The 17,416-nt window shown below is 43.3% G+C and overlaps 1 protein-coding gene across 1 annotated transcript in view; it reads left to right on the top strand.

Moving 5' to 3' along the window:
• The window catches only part of LPCAT4 (lysophosphatidylcholine acyltransferase 4), a 57,841-nt gene that overhangs the window by 27,721 nt on the left and 12,704 nt on the right, over nucleotides 1–17,416 (top strand). Inside the window, exons 7-8 of the mRNA XM_053702251.1 lie at nucleotides 1,197–1,231; nucleotides 17,289–17,343. Coding sequence (XP_053558226.1) covers nucleotides 1,197–1,231; nucleotides 17,289–17,343 — 90 coding nt within the window. The remainder of the gene's footprint in view (nucleotides 1–1,196; nucleotides 1,232–17,288; nucleotides 17,344–17,416) is intronic.

Below are 17,416 nucleotides of genomic sequence, written 5' to 3'. Positions count from 1 at the left end.
ATATTTCTCTCTATTTGTATCTTTTTTAAAGAGACATGCGTCCCTGAATGATTTAGTCCATACCGGATTGAGTTTTTAAGCTAAACGAGGACTTACTGTATTCAAACTCTGCCCGTTTGAAGGCATTACTAGTTCTGGTGGAGTTTAAAAAAATAAATAAAATAGTTACTGAATCAGAGAGTTGTTTAGCTGTAAGCTATAAATACACCAGACACAAATAACCTTTAGTAATGTTTACACTTGATAGCTTTGCTAAAGCTCCTGTTTTCACTCCATCTATTATTTTCATCTGTTGCCTGAACACTGTGACCTGGCTTTTCATTCTTTTCTTCATTTCTAAATACAACTGCTAGTAGTATTTCCTCTCTTAATAAAATAGTTTTTTATTTTTCTCTTCTTTTTTAAGTTACATCCCACTTGCAAAACCGTTCTCCTTCATTGCCTTTTAATCTCATATTTGTAGCATTATCCTCTTGCTTCTCCACTGTTTTATAACCTGCTCACAGGAATGACGCCTCTGTTGCTATGTACGTTTGGATCATTTTCTCATGTATGCAGTATTATTGCTTTCAAGATAACTATTCACTATACTTATTTAGTATACTGTAAAATCTACTTGTACCATCTGCAGAGTATAAAATATATGAAAAATTGCTTATTTAGGTTAATTTTTGTATATGAATAGCTGTTTTGTTCTTTGAAACCATAACCCATTAAAATATGTTGAGCTTTCAGGAAAATCAAGTGTCCTTCATCACTTTCTGTACACACACATGCTTCTTTATATTATCTCTGTATACCAAAAACAAATTTGAAAATGTAGCATTGTATTACTTATTTCTCCTATCCACCACGGGGGGGGGGGGGGGTTAAATGATTTTGCTGGCTATGTTTACACAGCTTTTTTAAAGCCTATACTTAAGTATATTTTAATTTTGTCAGTACAGGTAGGGATACCATAGGTAAAATTGGCTATTTCAAATGGCAAAATAAAGTTAATAAATAAAGTACATATTTATAAACAATTTAATACACTACAACAGATAAAAGGGATCATTGGGACCAAATCAAAAGGGACAACATTTTATTGTACACTGTCCCTTGCATACATATATCAGCACTGCAATTCAGTTGCTGAGGCCCCTTGAACAACTTTTAACATGCTGTCTTTAATTTATTTCTTCCTGTCTCTGCAGCCTGCCACAGTTTGGACATGGAAAGGAAATGGAGTGTAAGTGCACATGGAGTTCAAAAATATATTATTAGTAACTTTTGTCACGTACCCATTACTTTTTTTTTTCCATCTGTTGTTTTCAGAGTATTATATTTTCTACTTTATTTCTAAAGTATTGTAAATCAAACTCAAAACTTAAGGGGACATAAAACAAGTTGGGTTAGGGACAAAATATAATAAAATGTACTTTACCTGCAAATTTATACTGCAGTGCCTCGCCATTAACCCTTTCTTTTTAGTTTCTGAATTGTAAAGCTCTAACTCCCCCGACACAATTCCTTTTTATGGCTGCATCTATGTTTATGGTTGCTTTTGGTAGAATGTGAAAGTGAATAGGGATTATCTGCTGGAGCATACCTAGAAGCTGTGAACTCATTGAAATACAATGCCTGTGTCTAAACACTGATAAGGGAAGGTGGAGTTGGCTGCCCCAGGTAGCTTAGCTATGTAATAAATGTTGCTTATTTTTGAAAATTATTTTAAAATACTCGCCAGCAATTTTTAAACAGTTTTTTTTATGCAAACTATTTTTAATTATTTAGCCCTTTTATGATATGCACAGATCTCAACCTGTTTTAGAAACACGATTTCTCTTGTTAGGTGTATCCAGTCCACGGATCATCCATTACTTGTGGGATATTCTCCTTCCCAACAGGAAGTTGCAAGAGGATCACCCACAGCAGAGCTGCTATATAGCTCCTCACCTAACTGCCATATCCAGTCATTCTCTTGCAAGCTCTCAACATAGCTGGAGGTGGTTAGAGGAAAGTGGTAAAATATAGTTAGTTTTTTCTTCAATCAAAAGTTTATGGTTTTTAAATGGTACCGGAGTGTACTATTTCTCTTGTTAAGTGTAGTCAGTCCACGGGTCATCCATTACTTATGGAATATATCTCTTCCTAACAGGAAGCTGCAAGAGGATCACCCAAGCAGAGCTGCTATATAGCTCCTCCCCTCACATGTCATATTCAGTCATTCTCTTGCAGCCTAACTAAAGATAGGTCGCTGTGAGAGGTCTGTGGTGTTTTTTAACTTAGTTTATTTCTACAATCAAAAGTTTGTTATTTTAAATGGCACCGGAGTGTGCTGTTTATTCTCAGGCAGCATTAGAAGAAGAATCTGCCTGCGTTTTCTATGATCTTAGCAGACGTAACTAAGATCCACTGGCTGTTCTCATCTGAGGAGTGAGGTAACTTCAGAGAAGGGGAATAGCATGCAGGGCCCCCCTGCAAATGAGGTATGTGCAGTAAATTATTTTTCTGAGGAATGGAATTGTCTGAGAAAATACTGCTGATACCATTGTAAAGTAAGTTCAGCCTTAAATGCAGTGATAGCGACTGGTATTAGGCTGATGAGTGTGTGTACACTGAATGTATTTTTCTAAGGAATGGAATTGACTCTGAAAATACTGTTAATACTGAAATAATGTATGAGCCTTAACTGCAGTAAAAGCGACTGGTAGCAGGCTTATTAATAACACTTCATAACTTTTCAAATGTATGTTTAAAACGTTTACTGGCATGTTAATCGTTTTTTGTGAGGTACTTGGTGATAAAACTTATTGGGGCATGATTTTTACCACATGGCCATCTTTGTTTTCTGCATAGAAACAGTTAACTGAGCTTCCCCACTGTTGTAATATGAGTGGGAGGGGCCTATTTTAGCGCTTTTTTGCGCAGTAAAAATTCAGTCACAATCTGTCTATTTCATCCTCCATGATCCAGATCGTCTCTAGAGAGCTCAGGGGTCTTCAAAATTCATTTTGAGGGAGGTAATCAGTCACAGCAGACCTGTGACAGTGTGTTTTGACTGTGAGAAAAACGTTAATTATATAATTGTTATCCGTTTTTGGGTACTAAGGGGTTAATCATCCATTTGCTGGTGGGTGCAATCCTTTGCTAACTTAATACATTTACTGTGAAAAATTGGTTGCTATAACTATTTTGGCAATTTAGATAATACTTCTGTCATGCTTTTTGTGCTTCTTAAAGGCACAGTAGCGTTTTTTATATTGCTTGTAAATTTATTTAGAAAAGTATTTCCAAGCTTGCTAGTCTCATTGCTAGTCTGTTTAAACATGTCTGACACAGATGAATCTCTTTGTTCACTATGTTTAAAGGCCAATGTGGAGCCCAATAGAAATTTGTGTACTAATTGCATTGATGCTACTTTAAATAAAAGTCAATCTTTACATGTAAAGAAATTATCACCAGACAACGAGGGGGAAGTTATGCCGTCTAACTCTCCTCACGTGTCAGTACCTTCGCCTCCCGCTCAGGAGGTGCGTGATTTTGTGGCGCCAAGTACATCAGGGAGGCCCTTACAAATCACTTTGCAAGACATGGCTACTGTTATGACAGAAGTATTATCTAAATTGCCAGAATTAAGAGGCAAGCGCAATAGCTCTGGGTTAAGGACAGAGCGCGCGGATGAGGTGAGAGCCATGTCAGATACTGCGTCACAGTTTGCAGAACGTGAAGACGGAGAGCTTCATTCTGTGGGTGACGGATCTGATCCAGGGAGACTGGATTCAGAGATTTCTAATTTTAAATTTAAGCTTGAGAACCTCCGCATATTTCTAGGGGAGGTATTAGCGGCTCTGAATGATTGTAACACGGTTGCAATTCCAGAAAAATTATGTAGGTTGGATAGATACTATGCGGTACCGGTGTGTACTGACGTGTTTCCTATACCTAAAAGGCTTACAGAGATTATTAGCAAGGAGTGGGATAGACCTGGTGTGCCTTTTTCCCCTCCTCCCATATTTAGGAAAATGTTTCCTATAGACGCCACCACACAAGACTTACGGCAGACGGTCCCTAAGGTGGAGGGAGCAGTTTCTACTTTAGCTAAGCGTACCACTATCCCGGTGGAGGATAGTTGTGCCTTTTCAGATCCAATGGATAAGAAATTAGAGGGTTACCTTAAGAAAATGTTTGTTCAACAAGGTTTTATCTTACAGCCCCTTGCATGCATTGCGCCTGTCACTGCTGCGGCGGCATTCTGGTTTGAGTCTCTGGAAGAGGCCATTCGCACAGCTCCATTGGATGAAATTATGAACAAGCTTAAAGCTCTTAAGCTAGCTAACGCATTTGTTTCTGATGCCGTCGTACATGTAACCAAACTTACGGCTAAGAACTCCGGATTCACCATCCAAGCGCGCAGAGCGCTATGGCTTAAATCCTGGTCAGCTGACGTGACTTCTAAATCTAAACTGCTTAATATTCCTTTCAAAGGGCAGACCTTATTCGGGCCCGGCTTGAAAGAAATTATTGCTGACATTACGGGAGGTAAGGGCCATGCTCTACCTCAGGACAGGGCCAAATCAAAGGCCAAACAGTCTAATTTTCGTGCCTTTCGTAACTTCAAGGCAGGAGCAGCATCAACTTCCTCCGCTCCAAAACAGGAAGGAGCTGTTGCTCGTTACAGGCAGGGCTGGAAAGTTAACCAGTCCTGGAACAAGGGCAAGCAGGCCAAGAAACCTGCTGCTGCCCCCAAGACAGCATGAAGAGAGGGCCCCCTATCCGGAAACGGATCTAGTGGGGGGCAGACTTTCTCTCTTCGCCCAGGCTTGGGCAAGAGATGTCCAGGATCCCTGGGCGTTGGAGATCATATCTCAGGGACATCTCCTGGACTTCAAAACTTCTCCTCCACGAGGGAGATTTCATCTTTCAAGGTTACCCGTCAGTAGCTCAGTGCATGGAAGTAATCGGCTTAATGGTAGCGGCAATGGACATAGTACCATTTGCGCGCCTGCATCTCAGACCGCTGCAATTGTGCATGCTAAGTCAGTGGAAGGGGATTACTCAGATTTGTCCCCCCTACTAAATCTGGATCAAGAGACCAGAGATTCTCTTCTATGGTGGCTTTCTCGGCCACATCTGTCCAAGGGTATGACCTTTCGCAGGCCAGACTGGACGATTGTAACAACAGACGCCAGCCTTCTAGGCTGGGGCGCAGTCTGGAACTCCCTGAAAGCTCAGGGATTATGGACTCAGGAGGAGAAACTCCTCCCAATAAATATTCTGGAATTAAGAGCAATATTCAATGCTCTCCTAGCTTGGCCTCAGTTAGCAACTCTGAGGTTCATCAGATTTCAGTCGGACAACATCATGACTGTGGCTTACATCAATCATCAAGGGGGAACCAGAAGTTCCCTAGTGATGTTGGAAGTCTCAAAGATAATTCGCTGGGCAGAGTCTCACTCTTGCCACCTGTCAGCGATTTACATCCCAGGCGTGGAGAACTGGGAGGCGGATTTTCTAAGTCGCCAGACTTTTCATCCGGGGGAGTGGGAACTTCATCCGGAGGTCTTTGCTCAACTGATTCATCGTTGGGGCAAACCAGATCTGGATCTCATGGCGTCTCGCCAGAACGCCAAGCTTCCTTGTTACGGATCCAGGTCCAGGGACCCTGGAGCGATGCTGATAGATGCTCTGACAGCCCCTTGGGTCTTCAACATGGCTTATGTGTTTCCACCATTCCCGATGCTTCCTCGTTTGATTGCCAAGATCAAACAGCAGATAGCTTCGGTGATTCTGATAGCGCCTGCGTGGCCACGCAGGACCTGGTATGCAGACCTAGTGGACATGTCCTCCTGTCCACCGTGGTCTCTGCCTCTGAGACAGGACCTTCTAATTCAGGGTCCTTTCAACCATCCAAATCTAATTTCTCTGAGGCTGACTGCATGGAGATTGAACGCTTGATCCTATCAAAGCGTGGCTTCTCGGAGTCGGTTATTGATACCTTAATACAGGCTAGGAAGCCTGTTACCAGAAAAATTTACCATAAGATATGGCGTAAATATTTATATTGGTGCGAATCCAAGAGTTACTCATGGAGTAAGGTTAGGATTCCTAGGATATTGTCCTTTCTACAAGAGGGTTTAGAAAAGGGCTTATCTGCTAGTTCGTTAAAGGGACAGATTTCTGCTCTGTCTATTCTTCTACACAAACGTCTGGCTGAAGTTCCAGACGTTCAGGCTTTTTGTCAGGCTTTAACTAGGATTAAGCCTGTGTTTAAGACTGTTGCTCCGCCGTGGAGCTTAAACTTAGTTCTTAATGTTCTTCAAGGCGTTCCATTTGAACCCCTTCATTCCATTGATATCAAGCTGTTATCCTGGAAGGTTTTGTTTTTGATGGCTATTTCCTCGGCTCGAAGAGTCTCTGAGTTATCTGCCTTACATTGTGATTCTCCTTATCTGATTTTTTCATTCAGACAAGGTAATTCTGCGTACTAAACCTGGGTTCTTACCTAAGGTAGTTACTAACAGGAATATCAATCAAGAGATTGTTGTTCCATCACTGTGTCCTAACCCTTCTTCAAAGAAGGAACGACTTTTGCATAATCTGGACGTAGTCCGTGCCCTGAAGTTCTATTTGCAGGCAACTAAAGATTTTCGTCAAACTTCTTCCCTGTTTGTCGTTTACTCTGGACAGAGAAGAGGTCAAAAGGCTTCGGCTACCTCTCTCTCTTTTTGGCTTCGTAGCATAATACGTTTAGCCTATGATACTGCTGGACAGCAGCCTCCTGAAAGGATTACAGCTCATTCTACTAGAGCTGTGGCTTCCACCTGGGCCTTTAAAAATGAGGCCTCTGTTGAACAGATTTGCAAGGCTGCGACTTGGTCTTCGCTTCACACCTTTTCAAAATTTTACAAATTTGACACTTGCTTCTTCGGAGGCTATTTTTGGGAGAAAGGTACTTCAGGCAGTGGTTCCTTCTGTTTAATGTTCCTGCCTTGTCCCTCCCTTCATCCGTGTACTTTAGCTTTGGTATTGGTATTCCATAAGTAATGGATGACCCGTGGACTGACTACACTTAACAAGAGAAAACATAATTTATGCTTACCTGATAAATTTATTTCTCTTGTAGTGTAGTCAGTCCACGGCCCGCCCTGTCTTTAAGGCAGATCTAAATTTTAATTAAACTCCAGTCACCACTGCACCCTATGGTTTCTCCTTTCTCGTCTGCTTTGGTCGAATGACTGAATATGACATGTGAGGGGAGGAGCTATATAGCAGCTCTGCTTGGGTGATCCTCTTGCAGCTTCCTGTTGGGAAGAGATATATTCCATAAGTAATGGATGACCCGTGGACTGACTACACTACAAGAGAAATAAATTTATCAGGTAAGCATAAATTATGTTTTTGTACTTTATTGACAAGTTTAAGCCTGTTTAACATGTCTGTGCCTTCAGATAAACTATGTTCTGTATGTATGGAAGCCAATGTGTCTCCCCCTTCAAAATTGTGTGATAATTGTGCCATAGCGTCCAAACAAAGTAAGGACAGTACTGCCACAGATAGTAAAGTTGCCCAAGATGATTCATCAGATGAAGGGAGTAGACATAGTTCTACATCATCTCCTTCTGTGTCTACACCAGTTTTGCCCACGCAGGAGACCCCTAGTACTTCTAGCGCGCCAATGCTTGTTACTATGCAACAATTGACGGCAGTAATGGATAACTCCATAGCAAATATTTTATCCAAAATGCCTGCATTTAAGAGAAATCGCGATTGCTCTGTTTTAAACACTGTAGAGCAGGAGGGCGCTGATGATAATTGCTCTGTCATACCCTCACACCAATCTGAAGTGGCCATGAGGGAGGTTTTGTCAGATGGGGAAATTTCTGATTCAGGTAAAATTTCTCAACAGGCAGAACCTGATGTTGTGACATTTTAATTTAAATTAGAGCATCTCCGTGCACTGCTTAAGGAGGTGCTATCTACTCTGGATGATTGTGACAACCTGGTCATTCCAGAAAAATTGTGCAAGATGGACAAGTTCCTAGAGGTTCCGGTGCACCCCGACGCTTTTCCTATACCCAAGCGGGTGGCGGACATAGTGAATAAGGAGTGGGAGAAGCCTGGTATACCTTTTGTCCCCCCTCCTATATTTAAGAAATTATTTCCTATGGTCGACCCCAGAAAGGACTTATGGCAGACAGTCCCTAAGGTCGAGGGGGCAGTTTCTACACTAGCTAAGCGCACTACTATTCCTATCGAGGATAATTGTGCTTTCAAAGATCCTATGGATAAAAAATTGGAGGGTTTGCTTAAAAAGATTTTTGTACAGCAAGGTTACCTCCTGCAACCTATTTCGTGCATTATTCCTGTCACTACAGCAGCGTGGTTCTGGTTCGAGGAACTAGAAAAGTCGCTCAGTAGAGAGACTCCGTATGAGGAGGTTATGGACAGAATTCACGCACTTAAGTTAGCTAATTCCTTTATTTTAGATGCCGCTTTGCAGTTAGCTAGATTAGAGGCGAAAAATTCTGGGTTTGCAATTGTGGCGCGCAGAGCGCTCTGGCTAAAGTCTTGGTCAGCGGATGTATCTTCCAAGACAAAATTGCTTAATATCCCCTTCAAGGATAAAACTCTTTTTGGGCCAGAATTGAAAGAGATTATCTCAGACATCACTGGGGGTAAGGGCCACGCCCTCCCACAAGATAGGCCTTTCAAAGCCAAGAATAAGTCTAATTTTCGTTCCTTTCGCAATTTCAGGAACGGACCGGCCTCCAACTCTGCAGCCTCTAGACAAGAGGGTAATGCTTCGCAAATCAAACCAGCTTGGAAACCGATGCAAGGCTGGAACAAGGGTAAGCAGGCCAAGAAGCCTGCTGCTGCTAACAAAACAGCATGAAGGAGTAGCCCCCGATCCGGGACCGGATCTAGTAGGCGGCAGACTCTCTCTCTTCGCTCAGGCTTGGGCAAGAGATGTTCAGGATCCCTGGGCACTAGAAATAAGTTTCTCAGGGTTATCTTCTGGAATTCAAGGAACTACCCCCAAGGGGAAGGTTCCACATGTATCACTTATCTTCAAACCAAATAAAGAGACAGGCATTCTTACATTGTGTAGAAGACCTGTTAAAAATGGGAGTGATACACCCAGTTCCAACCGTGGAACAAGGAATGGGGTTTTACTCAAATCTGTTTGTAGTTCCCAAAAAAGAGGGAACTTTCAGACCAATTCTGGATTTAAAGATCCTAAACAAATTTCTCAGAGTGCCATCGTTCAAAATGGAAACCATTCGAACGATTTTACCTACAATCCAGGAGGGTCAATTTATGACTACCGTGGATCTAAAGGATGCGTATCTACATATTCCTATCCACAAAGATCATCATCAGTTCCTAAGGTTCGCCTTTCTGGACAAACATTACCAGTTTGTGGCTCTCCCATTCGGGCTAGCCACTGCTCCAAGGATTTTCACAAAGGTACTCGGGTCCCTTCTAGCGGTTCTAAGACCAAGGGGCATTGCAGTGGCACCTTACTTGGACGACATTCTGATACAAGCGTCGTCTCTTTCAAAGGCAAAGGCTCACACAGACATCGTTCTGGCCTTTCTCAGATCTCACGGATGGAAAGTGAACATAGAAAAAAGTTCCCTGTCTCCGTCGACAAGAGTTCCTTTCTTGGGGACAATAATAGATTCTTTAGAAATTAAGATTTTCCTGACAGATGTCAGAAAGTCAAAACTTCTAAACGCTTGTCAAGTTCTTCATTCTGTTCCACGTCCTTCCATAGCTCAGTGCATGGAAGTAGTAGGGTTGATGGTTGCAGCAATGGACATAGTTCCTTTTGCGCAAATTCATCTAAGACCATTACAACTGTGCATGCTGAAACAGTGGAATGGGGACTAGACAGACTTGTCTCCAGTGATTCAAGTAGATCAGAAGACCAGAGACTCACTCCGTTGGTGGCTAACCAAGGACCACCTGTCCCAGGGAATGAGTTAACGCAGACCAGAGTGGGTCATCGTCACGACCGACGCCAGTCTAGTGGGCTGGGGCGCGGTCTGGGACTCCCTGAAAGCTCAGGGGCTATGGTCTCGGGAAGAGTCTCTTCTCCTGATAAACATTCTGGAACTGAGAGCGATATTCAATGCTCTCAGGGCTTGGCCTCAACTAGCAAAGGCCAGATTCATAAGATTCCAATCAGACAACATGACGACTGTTGCTTACATCAATCATCAGGGGGGAACAAGGAGTTCCCTGGCGATGAGAGAAGTGACCAAAATCATAAAATGGGCGGAGGATCACTCCTGCCACCTATCTGCGATCCACATCCCAGGAATGGAAAACTGGGAGGCGGATTATCTGAGTCGTCAGACATTCCATCCGGGGGAGTGGGAACTCCACCCGGAGATCTTTGCCCAGTTGACTCAATTATGGGGCATTCCAGACATGGATCTGATGGCGTCTCGTCAGAACTTCAAGGTTCCTTGCTACGGGTCCAGATCCAGGGATCCCAAGGCGACTCTAGTGGATGAATTAGTAGCGCCTTGGACCTTCAACCTAGCTTATGTGTTTCCACCGTTTCCTCTCATTCCCAGGCTGGTAGCCAGGATCAAGCAGGAGAGGGCCTCTGTGATCTTGATAGCTCCTGCGTGGCCACGCAGGACTTGGTATGCAGACCTGGTGAATATGTCATCTGCTCCACCATGGAAGCTACCTTTGAGACAGGATCTTCTAGTACAAGGTCCATCCAAATCTAGTTTCCCTTCAGCTAACGGCTTGGAAATTGAACGCTTGATTTTATCTAAGCGTGGGTTTTCGGATTCTGTAATAGATACTCTGATACAAGCCAGAAAACCTGTAACTAGAAAGATTTACCATAAAATATGGAAAAGATATATCTGTTGGTGTAAATCCAAGGGATTCTCATGGAGTAAGATCAAAATTCCTAGGATCCTTTCCTTTCTCCAAGAAGGTTTGGATAAGGGATTATCAGCGAGTTCTCTAAAGGGACAGATTTCTGCTTTATCTGTCTTATTACACAAACGACTGGCAGCTGTGCCTGATCAAGCTTTTGTTCAGGCTTTGGTCAGGATCAAGCCTGTTTATAGACCTTTGACTCCTCCCTGGAGTCTGAATTTAGTTCTTTCAGTTCTTCAAGGGGTTCCGTTTGAACCTCTACATTCCATAGATATCAAAATGTTATCTTGGAAAGTTCTGTTTTTGGTTGCTATTTCTTCTGCTAGAAGAGTTTCTGAGTTATCTGCTTTGCAGTGTAATCCGCCCTATCTGGTGTTCCATTCAGATAAGGTTGTTTTGCGTACTAAACCTGGTTTCCTTCCAAAGGTTGTTTCCAACAAGAATATTAACCAGGAAATAGTTGTGCCTTCTTTGTGTCCAAATCCAGTTTCAAAGAAGGAACGTTTGTTACACAATTTAGATGTAGTTCGTGCTTTAAAGTTCTATTTAGAAGCAACAAAGGATTTCAGACAAACGTCTTCTCTGTTTGTCGTCTAGTCTGGCAAGAGGAGAGGTAAAAAAGCTACTGCTACCTCTCTTTCCTTTTGGCTGAAAAGCATCATCCGATTGGCCTACGAGACTGCCGGACGGCAGCCTCCTGAACGCATCACAGCTCACTCTACTAGGGCTGTGGCTTCCACATGGGCCTTCAAGAACGAGGCTTCTGTTGATCAGATATGTAAGGCAGCGACTTGGTCTTCCCTGCACACTTTTGCCAAATTCTACAAATTTGATACTTTTGCTTCTTCGGAGGCTATTTTTGGGAGAAAGGTTTTGCAAGCCGTGGTGCCTTCCGTTTAGGCAACCTGATTGGCTCCCTCCCTTCATCCGTGTCCTAAAAGCTTTGGTATTGGTTCCCACAAGTTATGGATGACGCCGTGGACCGGACACACCAATGTTGGAGAAAACAGAATTTATGCTTACCTGATAAATTACTTTCTCCAACCGTGTGTCCGGTCCACGGCCCGCCCTGGTTTTTTAATCAGGTTTGATGTATTTCTTTCTTTAACTACAGTCACCACGGCACCCTATAGTTTCTCCTGTTTTTTTCTCCTGTCCGTCGGTCGAATGACTGTGGTGGGCGGAGCCTAGGAGGGACTATATGGACAGCTTTTGCTGTGCTCTTTGCCATTTCCTGTTGGGGAAGAGAATATTCCCACAAGTTATGGATGACGCCGTGGACCGTACACACCGTTGGAGAAAGTAATTTATCAGGTAAGCATAAATTCTGTTTTTTCACTGTTATTTCAAATTTTGGCAAAATTTTTTCTCTTAAAGGCACAGTAACGTTTTTTTTATATTGCTTGTTAACTTGATTTAAAGTGTTTTCCAAGCTTGCTAGTCTCATTGCTAGTCTGTATAAACATGTCTGACATAGAGGAAACTCCTTGTTCATTATGTTTAAAAGCCATGGTGGAACCCCATAGGAGAATGTGTACTAAATGTATTGATTTCACTTTAAACAATAAAGATCAGCTGTTGTCTTTAAAATAATTATCACCAGAGGATTCTGACGAGGGGGAAGTTATGCCGACTAACTCTCCCCACGTGTCGGACCCTTTGACTCCCGCTCAAGGGACTCACGCTAAAATGGCGCCAAGTACATCAAAGACGCCCATAGCGATTACTTTGCAGGACATGGCGGCAATCATACCCTGTCAGCGGTATTAGCCAGACTGCCTGAATTCAGAGGAAAGCGCGATAGCTCTGGGGTTAGACGTCATACAGAGCGCGCAGATGTTTTAAGGCCCATGTCTGATACTGCGTCACAATATGCAGAAGCTGAGGAAGAGCTTCAGTCTGTGGGTGACGTCTCTGACTCGGGGAAACCTGATTCAGATATGTCTACTTTTAAATTTAAGCTTGAGAACCTCCGGGTGTTGCTTGGAGAGGTTTTAGCTGCTCCTGAATGACTGTGACACAATTGCAGTGCCAGAGAAATTGTGTAGACTGGAGAAATACTACGCGGTGCCGGTGTGTACTGACGTTTTTCCAATACCTAAAAGGTTTACAGAAATTATTACTAAGGAGTGGGACAGACCCGGTGTGCCGTTTTCCCCACCCCCCCCCTCCTATTTTTAGAAAAATGTTTCCAATAGACGCCACCACACGGGACTTATGGCAGACGGTCCCTAAGGTGGAGGGAGCAGTTTCTACTTTAGCAAAGCGTACCACTATCCCTGTCGAGGACAGTTGTGCTTTTTCAGATCCAATGGATAAAAAATTAGGTTACCTTAAGAAAATGTTTATTCAACAAGGTTTTATCCTGCAGCCCCTTGCATGCATTGCTCCTGTCACTGCTGCTGCGGCGTTCTTGTTTGAGTCTCTGGAAGAGGCCTTTCAGACAGCTACTCCATTGACTGAAATACTTGACAAGCTTAGAACACTTAAGCTAGCTAATTCTTTTGTTTCTGATGCCATTGTTCATTTGACTAAACTAACGGCTAAGAATTCTGGATTCGCCATCCAGGCGCGTAGGGCGCTATGGCTTAAATCTTGGTCAGCTGACGTGACTTCAAAGTCTAAATTACTTAACATTCCCTTCAAGGGGCAGACCCTATTCGGGCCTGGTTTGAAGGAAATTATTGCTGACATTACTGGAGGTAAGAGTCATACCCTTCCTCAGGACAGGGCCAAATCAAGGGCCAAACAGTCTAATTTTCGTGCCTTTCGAAACTTCAAGGCAGGTGCAGCATCAACTTCCTCTGCTACAAAACAAGAGGGAACTTTTGCGCAATCCAAGTCGGCCTGGAAATCTAACCAGGCCTGGAGCAAAGGCAAGCAGGCCAGAAAGCCTGCTGCTGCCTCTAAGACAGCATGAAGGAACGGCCCCCTATCCGGCAACGGATCTAGTAGGGGGCAGACTTTCTCTCTTCGCCCAGGCGTGGGCAAGAGATGTTCAGGATCCCTGGGCGTTGGAGATCATATCTCAGGGATATCTTCTGGACTTCAAAGCTTCCCCCCCACAAGGGAGATTTCTCCTTTTGAGTTTATCTGTAAACCAGATAAAGAAAGAGGCATTCTTACGCTGTGTGCAAGACCTCCTAATAATGGGAGTGATCCATCCAGTTCCACAGATGGAACAAGATCAGGGATTTTATTCAAATCTGTTTGTGGTTCCCAAAAAAGAGGGAACCTTCAGACCAATTTTGGATCTAAAGATCTTAAACAAATTCCTCAGAGTTCCATCGTTCAAAATGTAAACTATTCGGACAATCCTACCTATGATCCAGGAGGGTCAGTACATGACCACAGTGGATTTGAAGGATGCTTACCTTCACATACCAATTCACAAAGATCATCATCGGTTCCTAAGGTTTGCCTTTCTAGACAGGCATTACCAGTTTGTGGCTCTTCCCTTCGGGTTAGCTACAGCCCCAAGAATTTTTACAAAGGTTCTGGGGTCTCTTCTGGCGGTCCTAAGACCACGGGGCATAGCAGTGGCCCCTTATCTAGACGACATCCTGATACATGCGTCAAACTTCCAAATCTCATACGGACATAGTGTTGGCATTTCTGATGTCGCATGGGTGGAAAGTGAACGAGGGAAAGAGTTCTCTATCACCCCTCACAAGGGTTTCCTTCCTAGGAACTCTGATAGATTCTGTAGAAATGAAAATTTACCTGACGGAGTCCAGGTTATCAAAGCTTCTAAATTCCTGCCGTGTTCTTCACTACATTCCGCGCCCTTCAGTGGCTCCGTGCATGGAAGTGATCGTCTTAATGGTAGCGGCGATGGACATAGTGCCATTTGCGCGCCTACATCTCAGACCGCTGCAATTATGCATGCTCAGTCAGTGGAATGGGGATTACACAGATTTGTCCCCTCTGCTAAATCTGGATCAAGAGACCAGAGATTCTCTTCTCTGGTTGCTATCTCGGGTCCATCTGTCCAAAGGTATGACCTTTTCGCAGGCCAGATTGGACAATTGTAACAACAGATGCCAGCCTTCTAGGTTGGGGTGCAGTCTGGAATTCCCTGAAGGCTCAGGGATCGTGGACTCAGGAGGAGAAACTCCTCCCAATAAATATTCTGGAGTTGAGAGCAATATTCAATGCTCTTCTAGCTTGGCCTCAGTTAGCAACACTGAGGTTCATCAGATTTCAGTCGGACAACATCACGACTGTGGCTTACATCAACCATCAAGGGGGGACCAGGAGCTCCCTAGCGAGGTTAGAAGTCTCCAAGATAATTCTCTGGGCAGAGACTCACTCTTGCCATCTATCAGCGATCCATATCCCAGGTGTAGAGAACTGGGAGGCGGATTTTCTAAATCGTCAGACTTTTCATCCGGGGGAGTGGGAACTCCATCCGGAGGTGTTTGCTCAATTGGTTCATTGTTGGGGCACACCAGAATTGGATCTCATGGCGTCTCGCCAGAACGCCAAGCTTCCTTGTTACGGATCCAGGTCCAGGGACCCAGAAGCGACGCTGATAGATGCTCTAGCAGCACCGTGGTTCTTCAACCTGGCTTATGTGTTTCCACCGTTTCCTCTGCTCCCTCGACTGATTGCCAAAATCAAACAGGAGAGAGCATCGGTGATCTTGATCGCTCCTGCGTGGCCACGCAGGACCTGGTATGCAGACCTGGTGGACATGTCATCCTTTCCACCTTGGCCTCTGCCTCTGAGACAAGACCTTCTACTACAAGGTCCTTTCAATCATCCAAATCTAATTTCTCTGAAACTGACTGCCTGGAGATTGAACGCTTGATTTTATCAAGGCGTGGCTTCTCAGAGTCAGTCATTGATACCTTAATACAGGCACGGAAGCCTGTAACCAGGAAAATCTACCATAAGATATGGCGCAAATATCTTCATTAGTGTGAATCCAATAATTACTCATGGAGTAAGGTTAGGATTCCTAGGATATTGTCCTTTCTCCAAGAGGGTTTGGATAAAGGATTATCAGCTAGTTCTTTAAAGGGGCAGATTTCTGCTCTGTCTATCCTTTTGCACAAGCGTCTGGCAGAGGTTCCAGACGTCCAGGCATTTTGTCAGGCTTTGGTTAGAATTAAGCCTGTGTTTAAACCGGTTGCTCCTCCATGGAGCTTAAACTTGGTTCTTAAGGTTCTTCAAGGAGTTCCGTTTGAACCCCTTCATTCCATTGATATCAAACTTTTATCTTGGAAAGTTCTGTTTTTGATGGCTATTTCCTCTGCTCGTAGAGCCTCTGAGTTATCAGCTTTACAATGTGATTCTCCTTATCTGATTTTCCATACAGATAAAGTAGTTCTGCGTACAAAACCTGGGTTTTTACCTAAGGTAGTTTCCAACAAGAATATCAATCAAGAGATTGTTGTTCCATCATTGTGTCCTAATCCTTCTTCAAAGAAGGAACGTCTTTTACATAATTTGGACGTAGTCCGTGCTTTAAAGTTTTACTTACAAGCGACTAAAGATTTTTGTCAAACATCTTCCCTGTTTGTTGTTTACTCTGGACAGAGGAGAGGTCAAAAGGCTTCGGCAACCTCTCTTTCTTTTTGGCTTCGGAGCGTAATACGCTTAGCCTATGAGACTGCTGGACAGCAGCCCCCTGAAAGGATTACAGCTCATTCTACTAGAGCTGTGGCTTCCACCTGGGCCTTTAAAAATGAGGCTTCTGTTGAACAGATTTGCAAAGCGGCGACTTGGTCTTCGCTTCATACCTTTTCAAAATTTTACAAATTTGATACTTTTGCTTCTTCGGAGGCTATTTTTGGGGGAGAGGTTCTACAGGCAGTGGTCCCTTCCGTTTAAGTACCTGCCTTAAATGTATAAATTTATTTCTCTTGTGGTGTATCCAGTCCACGGCCCGCCCTGTCCTTTTAAGGCAGGTCTAAATTTTAAACTACAGTCACCACTGCACCCTATGGTTTCTCCTTTCTCGGCTAGTTTCGGTCGAATGACTGGATATGGCAGTTAGGGGAGGAGCTATATAGCAGCTCTGCTGTGGGTGATCCTCTTGCAACTTCCTGTTGGGAAGGAGAATATCCCACAAGTAATGGATGATCCGTGGACTGGATACACCAGAAGAGAAATAAATTTGAGGTAAGCATAAATTATTTTTTTCAAACAAAATATGTAAGTGATGTTCAAGATGTACCCTATGACAATGATGCAACTTGCTTTACAAATAATGTTTTAACTGAAATTTTTGTGTTGACCTCCCTGTGTATTTTATACTATTTTATATTGTTGCTGTGGAAACAGAAAGAGAAGTAGCATCTTTCTTTTTTTAATTTTTTGTATGCATTTCGCTGTTTTTTTTTTTTTTCTTCCCCCCCAGTGTTTTATATTTACCTTTTTTATTTCAGACTTAAAGTGCTCTGGCTCACAATGTCTCAGTTTTACATTAATCTGGAGATTGAGGTAAGAATGGCTCTTTCTTGACTCCAGTCTGTGTATATTAAACAAAGTCTCCTTTTATCCTTAGTAGGACAGT

The sequence above is a fragment of the Bombina bombina genome, chromosome 2 (assembly GCF_027579735.1).
Source record: "Bombina bombina isolate aBomBom1 chromosome 2, aBomBom1.pri, whole genome shotgun sequence".
Classification (NCBI taxonomy): Eukaryota; Metazoa; Chordata; class Amphibia; order Anura; family Bombinatoridae; genus Bombina; species Bombina bombina.
Note: the sequence above shows the minus strand (reverse complement) of the source record. Positions and strands in the feature narration are given on the sequence as shown.